The sequence below is a fragment of the Gracilinanus agilis genome, chromosome X (assembly GCF_016433145.1).
Source record: "Gracilinanus agilis isolate LMUSP501 chromosome X, AgileGrace, whole genome shotgun sequence".
NCBI classification, from domain to species: domain Eukaryota; kingdom Metazoa; phylum Chordata; class Mammalia; order Didelphimorphia; family Didelphidae; genus Gracilinanus; species Gracilinanus agilis.
In genome coordinates this window covers 68713070-68725682 of record NC_058136.1, presented here as the reverse complement: position 1 = coordinate 68725682, position 12613 = coordinate 68713070, and the positions used below count along the sequence as shown (strand labels likewise).

The window sequence follows — 12613 nt, the reverse complement described above, 5'->3', positions numbered from 1 at the left end:
TTTCTTTCTTTCTTTCTTTCTTTCTTTCTTCCTTCCTTCCTTCCTTCCTTCCTTCCCTTCCTTCCTTCCTTCTTTGCTCTCTTTCCCCTTACCTTCCAGGCCGACCCCCTCATTTTACAGATGGGGAAATCGAGGCCCTAGAGGGGAAGGGACTTGCCCACAGACACATATGGTGTCAAAATGTCATATTAGACAACATTCATTAAGCACCTACTCTGTGCCAGGTGCTGTGTAGATCCTAGATCTCCAGCTCGAAGGGACCTCTAAGGCCAGCAAGCCAACCCCCTCATTTTAGAGAGGGAGAAACTGAGGCCCAGGAGAGGAAGGGACTTGCCCAGTCAAGTAGTCAAGATGTCAAGTCAACCAACGTCAATTAAGCACCTGCTATGTGCCAAGCACTATGCTAGTGCCTAGGAGGACTGTTGTGCCATTGACAGGAACAGGGCAGTCTGGAAGAGGTGGTCTTTGGAGAGAGAAGTCTCAGATGAAGGAGGCTGTCTGAACCCAGACTGCAGAGAGTAAAGAAGAGATTGGATTAGGCCTTCTCAAGGAGTCTAGCCACAGAAAGGAGGACAGGTACAGGATGAGAGCTAGAGGAGATGGATGACCAGAGGGCCTTTGGAAGACATGTTTGGAGGCAGCAGACAGGAAGAGATTGGAAGTTAGTATGGGAGATACTCTGCTCGAGGAGGCACACTTGAATGAGATCTCTTGGGATGTAGGGGCATCTGGCATCAGCAAGGCCATCAGATTTGGCCAAGGAGGATGATAGTGTCAGGAGGCATCTGAGAGATTTGAGATGAGGACTGGGCGTGGAGTGGGAGATGAGGGGCCTCTCCAGAATGGCCTCAATTCTCTCTGGAGATAGGAGGTGAGGTTCTTAGCTGAGACAACAGGGGAGAAGGAACCATTGGAGGTTGGAGGAGGGTGGGGAAGGTTTGAGGAAAAGGCTGTAGTGAGCAAGATAGTGATTTGTTTAGGGAGGCATAGTCAGATTGCCGTCCTACAGCGAGGGCCCAGTTGAGATGATGCACTAGAAATTTGTATTGGACCCAATTTGAACCATTTTTATGTTTCGTGGTTTTTATTCGCCTTGTTTAGCAGCATGGAACAAGAGGAAAAGGACTGGGGAGTGAGCAGCAGGAGTGCTCCAAGGCTTGGTGGGGCACTGGGATAAGGAGGTGAAGGACTCAAGACAAGAAGACCAGAGGAGAAGCAGAGGTATCAAATACAAGGCCATAGCTAGGAAGTGGCTGAGGCCAGATTGGAACCCAGGTCCTCCCATCTCTAGGCCTCGTTCTTAATCCGCTGAACCCACCCAGCTACCCCCAACAGTCCGTGTTCTTAAGGAGCTCCATGTCTAAAGGGGAAGAAAATGTAAGCAAGGAGGACAAATGAGATCGATCCAGGTTTGTCACTGGGAAATGTTTAACAAAATAAGTAAAACTATAATACAGCGTAGCTTTTGTGCCTTTTTAAACCTCTTACCTTCTGTCTCAGAATCAATACTGTATCTTGGTTCCAAGGCAGAAAGGGCTGGGCAATGGAAGTTAAGTGACTTGCCCAGGTCACACAGCCAGGAAGTGTCTGAGGCCAGATTTGACCAAACCACTGAGCCACCCAGATGCCCCTCCTTTTTTTTCTTTTTAAAACCTTACCTTCTGGCTTAGAATCCATAGGTTCCAAGGCAGAGGGGTATTAAGGGTTCCCATGTTTCTCAGGGTGGGGGGTGGAGGTGTGACTATTATTTTATCCTATATTCCCCAGGGTGCGTCTGTGTTTCTGGGCATGACTACTTATCTCCTTTTGGAGAGGCGGTGGGGGCTAAGTGACTTGCCCAGGGTCACACAGCTAGGACATTTCTGAAGCCAGATTTGAACCCAGGGACTCCCATCTCTAGGCCTGGCTCTCGATTCACCAAGCCACCCAGCTACTCCCGATTGTCTGTGTTCTCAAGGAGCTCGGTGTCTAATGGGGGAGACAATGTAAACAACTAGGACAAACTGGATGGATCTGGGCTAAATTGGAGTCCCTTTCCGAAGGAAGGCACCCATATTAAGGAGGACAGACTGGGAAAGGCTTCTTAGAGAAGGTAGGACTTTAAGGAAGCCAAGAAAGTTAAGGAAAAGATGAGGGAGAGAATTGCCAGCACTGGGAACAACCAGAAAAAATGCTTCTAGTCAGGAGATGGAGTGGAGGGTTCTGGGAACAGTCAGGGGTGGATCTGCTCAGCTCTGGGCTCAAGCAAGATGACTGTGGGTAACCAAGAGGAGGCTGGACTGGAGCGGGGAAGAGTATCGAGGCAGGCTTTTGCCACATAGAGCCCAGGAGGTGGCAGGTGATGGGGGCCTGAACCATGGCAGTGGCAGTCGGTGGCAGTCGGTGTCAGGGGAGAAAACGAGGCCAGAAGAGACATCATCTGAAGGTATACCAATATGTATGCTAATGTTCCTTAATAGGAAGACAGGAGTTGGGGAAGAAAGAAAGGCTGTGAGCCAGGCTCTGAATTCATTGAGGAAGGAAAGAGGGTATCCTGGGAGTTTGGAGAAAACAGCTACCGGAGCCTTGATTGTGTGATTAATATGGATTGAATGAACCTCAAATGAGCCAGCATTGAAACTGGGTAAACGCAGCGGATGGAACCATGGCCCTGAACGAGGTGACTGAAAGAGAGAGCGCAGGGGCCGTGGATGGATCTTTGGGAAACTCGAAAGGTGGCTTTGGTTCAGTGACCTCTCAAAGGGGGGGCCCCCGTGTTTCTTGGAGATGAGAGGATGGAGTGCAGGTGTGCCGCCATATTCCTGGGGGTGTCTGGGTCCATTTGTTGAGGCGTGACTTTTTGATGAGTAACAGCCATGGAGTTGCCTCCCATTCGGAGTAGAAACTGTAAAATGGGTGCAGGAATCCCTTAGGGGTCTTGAAGAAAATAGAGAAGCCTCGGGTAGGATTCTGGCATCTTCCAATATGGCTTTTTTTGTCATTCAGTCATCAGTCAGGTCCAACTCTTGGGGGACACCATTTGGGGTTTTCTTGGGCAAGATACTGGAGCGGTCTGCCATTTTGTACTCCAAACTTTGGTTTGACCACTACCTTGAGAGGATAGGAATGGGCCAAGTCACTTATTGTCTCTGGGTCTCAGTTTCCCTATGTGTAAGGTGAGATCAGACTGACTAGCTGATCCTTTCCAGCTCTGACATCTTGGCCTTCCCTGTGCCAGGCAAATTGTTTATCTAGATCAGTGATGGCAAACCTACCCTCACTCCACATGTGAGCTGCCCCCTTATCCCAGACAGGGGTAGCTCCCACTGGGCTGCTGTACATGGGCTGCGGGTCATGTGAAAAATGTCCTCAGGCGTGAGTGGAGAGGGGAAAGGGAGAAGCCCCCCTCTGGCACATGTGCCATAGGTTCACCAACACAACTCTAAATCATTGGCAAGAAGTTCTAAGCTGCACCCTGGGCTCCAGATAGCCCAGTGGGTTTAATCCCTTGGAAAGGTGGGAATACTGGTTTATTCCAAACCCCCCCCTCGCTAGGCTGAACCACCTGCTGGGGCAGACCTCATAGGTTCCCAAACCTGAAGGTACAAGGGTCTTTGGAGGCCAGCCTCAGTCCAACCTCCTCATTTTACAAAGAAGGAAACCGAGCCTTGGGAAGGGGAAGGGACTTGTCTGGGATCTCACTGGTATCATTAATGCTTTTGCATATGTGGCTAGATCCAGCAATCTGTAGCTCATCCTTCATGGGCTGCCTTGGTAGATAGTGAGCTCCCTATGGCTAGAGGTGGTAGAGTCACTTCTGTGAGATATTGTAGAGGGGATTCCAGTCCAGGTACAAGTTGGATTCGCTGTCCCCACAGCCCTTCCTATCTGAAATTCTGTGATCCTTTGAGATCAGTTTCCCCCTTTCCAGAGGGGGAATCCGAAACCCAAAGTGGGAAGGCAGAACTCCTGGCTCCTTCAAAGGGAGAACAGGAAAGGGAGGAATCATGCAGATCCTGAGGGGTTTGGATAACCCAGAAATAGGAGGGCAAATCGCTTAGGCCTTCCGTGTAGGGGGGCAGCTCTGTGGGACCATGAGTAGACCCCCTAGGTTTGGAGTTAGGAAGACCAGAGTCTGAATCCAGCCTCGGCCACTGCCTAGCCGTGTGCCCCTGGGCAAGTCACTACACCTCTGTCTGCCTCAGTTCCTTCAACTCTAAAATGGGGAACATCAGAGCACCTGCTATTATTAGGATTATTGCAAGGATGAAGTGGGATCGTGTTTGTAAATATGTACACAGTGGACGCTTGAAGCACATAGTAGGTGCTTTAGAAACTCTTGTCTCCCTGTCTGTGTACCCCTTCCTGCCCCGCAGAGGGCAGGGATGATGTTTCTATCTTCCTTTGTACCTTCGATACTTGATCAGAGAGTCACTGCTCACGACTTGGCCACATTGGCGCCCCTCTTCGGTCACGTCCTAGGCGAGAGAGAATGTTCTCTGTCCTCACAGCCCTTCCTCCTCTCGCTCTTCTGTTTCTTCATTAACAGCCTAGCAAAAAAAACAATTAATGAACTGACTATGCAATTAAAAACTCCATCACTTGCCAGGTGTGGTGGCACATGCTTGAAATCTCAAGCACCAGGGAAGCGGGCCGGGGACAGATTGGGCATCTCTTTCTGTTAACTTTCTTCTCAGCATCTTCTCCCCTGGGGCAATTCTCAGCCCTCTTTTCCAGGCCCCAGACTGAGGCAGACACAGGGCTGGACTTTCTCCCCTCTCTCCTCTGAAGAGTCCCAGCAAAGACAAAGGCCCTTCATCTTTGGGAATCCCACAGATACATGGGGATCCCCAAAGTGAACTCACTCTTCCACGGGCTTCTGGCCTCTCGTTGGAATGAGCTAAGTGGTGGGGAGTTAGGTAGTCATAAAGAAGCTGGTTGTCTTGGTGGATCACAAGCTGAACCTGGATCGAGAAGTTGAGAAAGGCGATGGGGCAAGAGGTTGCCAATATACCATCTTCTCATGTTTTGTTTTTGTCTTTGGGTCCCATTGCCTAGCCGACTCAGTTGATCCTTCCGTCTACTGGAATCAGCACTACGTAGAGGTGCCCAGTCCTCTGTTCCAAGTGGTACACTCATAGGTGTACACAGGGCATCCCCTGAGACTTTTTTGGTTGAACCCTTCCCTTTTGTCTTAGAATCAATGCTGTGCATCAGTTCCAAGGCAGAAGAGCCCTAAGGGCTGGTCAGTGGGGGTTAAGTGACTTGCCCAGGGTCACACAGCTGGGAAGTGCCTGAGGCCAGCTTTGAACCCAGGACCTCCCATCTCTAGGCCTGACTCTCCATCCACTGAGTCACCTGGCTGGCTCCACCCCTAAGTCTTAGTGTGGCTGAACGCTATCCAAAGCTTTTGACCTTTTATCCTCCATAAGATGAGGGGATTGGAAATCTCTAAGGGCCTCGCCAGCTCTGTAGTCTCTTGATGTCTGGAATGGTGCATCGTGGGAGAGGCTGGCATATGGTTTTGCCATCCTGCCATCCGGCTGTCTTTCCCCTTTCTTCTCTGTGTCCCCGGGCTTAGGCCCCTGCCTTGTCCCTTCGTGGCAGCCTCTCTGGCCACATAGACTCAAGCTTCTTTGGTATCTCTTTTTCAGGGCAATAGCTGCCCCCATACATTGCCTGCTGGGGCTATGCAGGCCATGGGCCAGTGGCAGCTTCTGGGGGCCCTGCTCTCCGTGCTGGCACTGTGGCCCCATCCGGCTCAGGGGGCCACCCGGGAATACTACCTGGGCATCCGAGAAGTCCGTTGGAACTACTCACCAAAGGAGAAGAACATCATCACGGGCAAGTCAGTGAAAGATGACAAGTAGGTTCTACCTTGGGTAGGGTTGGTGGTGGGAGGCTTGTGCCAGGAGGTGAAGAGCCCTGGTCCTCCTCTCCTTTCCTCAGGTCAGAGGGCAGCCATGGCTAGAGCCGCCCAGCTTCTACCCTCTAGCCTGGCTTCTGGGGAATAGGCCTGCATCATGGTCATTTAGCCCTTAAATATCATCTAATACAACCCATTTTACAAATGAGCAAGCTGAGTCTGAGAGAGAAATGGCTTACTCACCCAAGATGAATCTTGGTGAACAGCAGAATTAAGATGGAAAATGAAGGCCATTGACTCCAAATGAGTATTCTGCTATCCCACGATCCCTCTTTCAGTTTCTGGAATGGTAATAATAATGGGAAAAACCTCCGACCTATTTTAGAGTCAATACTAGGTATTTGTTGTGAGGCAGAAGAGTGGTGAGGGCTAGGCAGTTAGGGTTAAGTGACTTGCCCAGGGTCACCCAGCTGGGAAGTATCTGAAGCCAGATTGGAACCCAGGACCTCCTGTCTCTAAACCTGGCTCTCTATCCACTGAGCCACCTTGATCTCTTCTGGTAATAGTAATTCCCATCTCTAGGGGCCACTAAGATTTCCAAAGCACTTTCTTCATGACCACTCTATGAAGGCATTATGAATATCATGATGTCCACTTTAAAGATGGGGAAACTGGAGTGAAAAGGTAAGAGATTGGTCCAAGGTCACACAGTTAGTAAGTGGAAGAGCTAGGTCTTGAACTCAGCCTTCTGACATTAAACCCAGAACCCTTTGGAGTTCTTCAGGGTGGCCTAGTGTCAATAGTTGCAGTTACCCACTTTCCTTTAGTGCTTTACAGCAGCCCCATGAGGTATGTGGCACAAATGGTATTATGCCCATTTTACAGATGAGGACCCTGAGGCTTGGATAAGTGTCTTGCTTAAATTCAACACCTTCTGAACTCAGGCATTCTGACTTCCAGTCCCCAGGACTCCTTCTCCTAAGCCATAAAGCCTCTTGGGGACGTTAGAGCCTCCGGGTCATTTGGGTCCCCTTTCCCCAAGTGGATCCCAGTTCTGTGACTTCTCATCAACCACACAGCTGGGCTGGAGGTTGCCCTGCCACTGAGCTTTCTGCCAGAGACCATTTCCCACTTTACCTCAGCCTGGAAATCCCATACTCCCTGGATGGGACCAGACCTTGGAAGGTCACTTCAGTCTCTCCCCTGGCCTCAGACCATACTAATGGGAAGCCTGGGCTAGCAGAAAAGTGTTGGAGGTACAGGCAGAAGGCCCGAGTTCAAATCCCAGTCCTCTCATCTCTAAAGTATGTGATCTTGGGCAAGTCACTTCCCTCACCAGGCCCCAGTTTCTTCTTCTGTAGAAGGAAGGGGTTGGACTATCTGACTTCTGAGGTCCCTTCCAGCTCTAGATCCAAGACCTTGTGTGTCACCTTGGACAAGTCATTCCCCCCTGGTCCTCAGTTTCCCCCTCTGTAAAATGAGGGAGTTGAGCTAGCAAGGCCCTGAGGTACTGAGGCTCTACGTTCCTGAGCCTCAATATGCCCACTGTTCAATGGGGATAGTGATAAACATACTGTCTAGCTGCCATGGTTGCTGAGAGAACAGTCCTTTGCCAACCTTAAGGAGCTGGCCAGGATTCTTTTTTTTTATTTTTTAGAAAAAATTTTTTCCATGGTTACATGATTCGTGTTCTTACTCTCCCCTCCCCTCAACTGCCCCCCCGCCCCATAGCCCACGTGCATTTCCACTGGTTTTAACATGTGTGATCAATCAAGACTTATTTCCATATTATTGATAGTTGCACTGGGGTGGTCGTTTAGTGTCTACATCCCCAATCATGACCACATCAACCCATGTGTTCAAGCAGTTGTTTTTCTTCTGTGTTTCCGCTCCTGCAGTTCTTCCTCTGAATGTGGGTAGCATCTTTTCCATAAATCCCTCAGAACTGTCCCGAATCATTTCATTGCTGCTAGTACAGAAGTCCATTATATTCGATTGTACCACAGTGTATCAGTCTCTGTGTACAATGTTGTCCTGGCTCTGCTCCTTTCGCTCTGCATCAGTTCCTGGAGGTCTCTCCAGTTCACATGGAATTGCTCCAGTTTATTATTCCTTTGAGCACAATAGCATTCCATCACCAACAGACACCATAATTTGTTCAGCCATTCCCCGATTGAAGGGCATACCTTTGTTTTCCAGTTTTTTGTTATCACAAAGAGCACAGCTATAAATATTTTTGTATAAGTATTTTTATCTATGATCTCTTTGGGGTACAAACCCAGCAATGGCATGGCTGGATCAAAGGGCAGGCATTCTTTTATCGCTCTTTGGGCATAGTTCCAAATTGCCATCCAGAATGGTTGGATCAATTCACACATCCACCAGCAGTGCATTAATGTCCCAGTTTTGCCACATCCCCTCCAACATTCATTATTCTCCCCTGCTGCCATTTTAGCCAATCTGCTAGGTGTGAGGTGATACCTCGGAGTTGTTTTGATTTGCATTTCTCTAATTATTAGAGATTTAGAGCACTTTCTCATGTCCTTATTGACAGTTTTGATTTCTTTATCTGAAAATTGCCTATTCATGTCTCTTGCCCATTTATCAATTGGGGAATGGCTTGGTTTTTTTATACAATTGATTTAACTCCTTGTATATTTGAGTAATTAGACCTCTGTCAGAATTTTTTGTTATAAAGATTTTTTCCCAGTTTGTTGTTTCCCTTCTGATTTTGGTTGCATTGGTTTTGTTTGTACAAAACCTTTTTAATTCAATGTAATCAAAATTATTTATTTTACATTTTGTAATCTTGACCTGGCATCCAGAGATGGATTACCAGGGTTGGGGACCACCACTGGTGCCATTTTCCCAAGCCTTTGGTTTCCTTTGTGAGCTGATGGGTTTTCTTTTTTGTCTGTCTATACTTTCCTAAACTCAGCCACCAAAGGAGGGGCCTGTGACCCCGAGGGAGTTCACCCCCTGCACCCCACTCAAGAAGGGGAAGTTGTAGTTCCTTTTCAGCTTGTCTGTCTCCCCTCAGGGTAGCTGCTGGTTTCCTGGAGCCAGGCAAGGACCGAATAGGAAACATCTACCATAAGGCTGTCTACAAGGAGTACTCGGACAGCTCCTACATCACTGAGGTGCCCCGGCCCACCTGGCTGGGCTTCCTGGGCCCTGTGCTTCGGGGGGAAGTAGGGGATGTCATCCTGGTTCACCTGAAGAACTTCGCCAGACGCCCCTATACGATCCACCCCCATGGAGTCTTCTACGAGAAGGACTCGGAAGGTCAGCCAGCATGCTGTCTCCTTCCCAGGCTGGGCCTCTGGGCCAGCCTCTCTCTTCTTGGGCTGAGGGAGTCTGGAAGGGCTTCCGGAGGACCCTTCTAGGCCAGTAGTCAGAAGGCCCGAATTCAAGGCCTGATGCTGCTGCCAAAATACTAGGTCATCACGGGCAGTCCTGACCCCTCAAGCCTCAGTGACCTCCTCTGTAAAACAGAGCTAATAAGCAGTGTTTGGCTTACATCAAGGGTCAAATGCTGGGATTTGTGGGAGAGTCTGAAAGCAGAACGGGACTCAAGAGGTCATCTTGTCCCACATGCTTTTTTTTTCCAACCCCTTCCCTCCCATCTTACACTGAATACTGTGTATAGGTTCTAAGGTGAAAGAATGGGGAGGGCTGGGCAATGGAGCTTAAGTGACTTGCCCAAGGTCACCCAACTAGGAAGTGTCTGAGGCTAGATTTGAACCCAGGACCTTCCATCCTAGAATCAATACTGTGTATTGGTTCCAAGGCAGAAGAGCTGGAAGGGCTAAGCAATGGGGTTAAGTGAGTTGCCCAGGGTCACCCCGCTAGGAAGTGTCTGAGACCAGATTTGAACTCAGGTCCTGTCTCTGGGTCTGGCTCTCAATCCATTGAGCCACCCAGCTGTCCCAAATGACGGTGCTTTGATTGTGAATTCAGCCTTTCTTTCCATTAGAAATGTAATAGCTGGCCCATTCTCTTAGCAATTTGGTTCTTTAGAACTCTTGGTAACTGACCACTGGAAATTCTCCCCAGGAGAAACTGAGGCATGGGGCAGAGCAGGGCAGCAGCTCCCTTGGGTTGGCTAGTTTCCCCTGCTGCTGCCTCCTAGATCCAAGAATCCCTCTTCCTCACCTCCAGCACCAGCACTCAGATGACTTGGGTATGCTACTTTCCAGATTCCTATTGCGCCCTGCCAGCTCCCTCATCCTCAACTTCTCCTGTTTACCAGGTTCCCTGTACCCAGATGGCACCTCTGGGAGGCTGAAAGCAGATGATGCCGTCCCCCCTGGGGGGAGCCACACCTATAATTGGACTATACCCGAGGGCCACGCACCCACCCATGCTGACCCTGCTTGCCTCACCTGGATCTACCACTCCCACGTGGATGCTCCCCGAGACATTGCCTCTGGCCTCATTGGGCCTCTCATCACCTGCAAAAGAGGTGCCATCTCCTAGGGAAGGCAGGAAGGAGGGATCTGGGGGATCACATGAGCTCTTGGCACAGGGAAGTATCCACCAATGAATGCTGGTCCCCCAGAGGGGACATGGGCTTCTCCTCTGCTCTGTGGCCACTGTCAAGCAGCAGCTAAAAAATGGAGAGTCGGGTAGCATCTGGGAAGGTGTTGGAGGTTGACGTTCCTACCATGCCCGGAGAGGGCGCCGTGTGAGCCAGCCTTCTCATGGCACAGCAAGATGGCTCTGGGGTGGCTCTCTCTGGTGCCTTTGTGTTCCTCCATGTTCCTTTGGTCCCTGGGGAAGTCTAATCTGCCAGGTTGGGCTATAGAGAGGCCCAAACAGCAGGGACGGGCTAGGGGACTATGACTCAGTGTCACCAAGTTGTTGACCATCTGAGTCACAGGGATTGCCTTCCTCCATCTTTTTTCATTCTTCTACTATCATCTTCCTCCTGGCCTGCCTTGGAAAGCTCCTGGTAGGCAGGTAGGTAGGTGCAGTCAGGGTGGCAGCTGCCCAGGCTTTGGCCTTGGCTGGGCTAGGGATTTTCAGGGCTGTGGTTGGTTTGGGGGAAGGAGGCTAGGGGTGTGGTGGGATCTGGCCTTGGCCAGGGTTCCATATGTGATGGGAGTTGGAAGGATAATTAGGATTGAGACTGTGGTCAGGGTGGGGGACGTCTGGGATCAGGGTGTGGCCAGGGCTGGGTCTTGGGCAGACCTGGTACGGGGTAAACTCTTTCCATTTCCATGGGATGCCCCATGGCAGAAGGTATACACCCTTCTGGCCATTGCCATTGGCCAAGCCTCCTTGGCCTCCCTTCTTTCCTCTTGGGATGTTTCCTCTCCTGGGCAAGCCCTTTATCGATGTCTGGCCCTTGGGCCTCCTCATGGCTTTCTCACTTCCTGCGCCCAGGGACCCTGGCTGGAAGCTCCCCTCCAAGGCGACGGGACGTGGACCGAGACTTCTTCCTGCTCTTCAGTGTGGTGGATGAAAACTTGAGCTGGTTCCTGGAGGAGAACATTGCCTCCTTCTGTAAGGACCCTGCCTCGGTGGACAGAGAGGACGAGGCTTTCCAAGCATCCAACAAGATGCACGGTGAGCCTGCTAAGCAGAGGCCAGGCTCCTGCCCCTGCTTTTGGTCTGGGGTCATGCGGCTCCCTTTCCTCCACCTGACTAAGTCTGCTTCTCTGGGCCCATCCCTAAAACAGGGGGCTTGATAGAAACCTGATACGTCGGAGGGAATGAGGACTTCATAGATTTCATATGGAGTGGCAAGGAGAGTGTTGGACCTGGGTCCAAATTCAGCTCTGTCACCCATGTGACCTTGGGGAAGTCCCTTTGTCTCCCCGGTCCTCAGTTTTCTCCTGTGGAAGAAGAGAGTTGGGCTGGATCTTCTTCATAGGCCCTTCCTGTCCTAATGTTCCTCCATCCTGCGACTTTTGCAGCAATCAATGGCTTCGTCTTTGGGAACCTGCCCGGGCTGAGCATGTGTGCTGGGGAACGTGTGGCCTGGCATTTGTTTGGCATGGGCAATGAGGTGGACGTGCACACAGCCTTCTTCCCCGGGCAGGTGTTAACAGTCCAGGGCCACCACACGGACGTGGCCTCCCTCTTCCCAGCCACATTCGTGGTTGCCCAGATGGTTCCCCAGGTCCCTGGCACATGGCTGCTCAGCTGTCAAGTAAACAGCCACCTGAGAGGTATGCTCTTGGGGCATTCCTGGCCCCTGGGGGAAGGAAGGAGGGAGGAGCTTCAGACCAGGCCTGGCCACACGGGGCTCCCAAAGACCTAGAGGCTGTAAGATGGGCTCAGGGCTCCCCTCCCTGCCCACCATGGCATCCCTTCTCCAGATGGCATGCAGGCACTCTACGAGGTCAAGCCATGCTCCATGACCCCACCACAAGCCCCACTTACCGGCCAAGTCCGACGGTACTTCATTGGGGCTTCAGAAGAGAGCTGGGACTATGGGCCCAAAAAGCAAGATGGAAGGACTGGAAAGAGCCTTCAGGAGCCAGGCAGGTAAGAGGTCATCCTCCAAACCGGGATTGGCATGTCTGTGTCTCTGTCTATGTCTGTGTCTATGTCTCTGTCTCTCCTCTTTCTCTTTCTTTCCCTTTCTCCGTCTTGTTCTTTCTCTCCCTCATTGTCTCTCGTTTTTTCTGTCTCTTGCCTCTAGCTTTCTCCTCTTTCCTCTTTCTTTCTTTCTCTCTGTGTCTCTCTCATTCCCTGTCTGTCTCTCTCCTCTTGTTCTCTTCTCTTTCCTCTTTCTCTCTGTCTCATTCTTTCTTGCTG

General features: G+C 50.6%; 1 protein-coding gene across 1 annotated transcript in view; it reads left to right on the top strand.

The window, feature by feature from the left end:
* The window catches only part of HEPH (hephaestin), a 169441-nt gene that overhangs the window by 100161 nt on the left and 56667 nt on the right, over positions 1–12613 (top strand). Inside the window, 5 exon segments of the mRNA XM_044682890.1 lie at positions 5634–5845; positions 8886–9130; positions 10098–10329; positions 11262–11416; positions 11767–11979. Of these exon segments, the coding sequence (XP_044538825.1) occupies positions 5634–5845; positions 8886–9130; positions 10098–10329; positions 11262–11416; positions 11767–11979 (1057 nt within the window).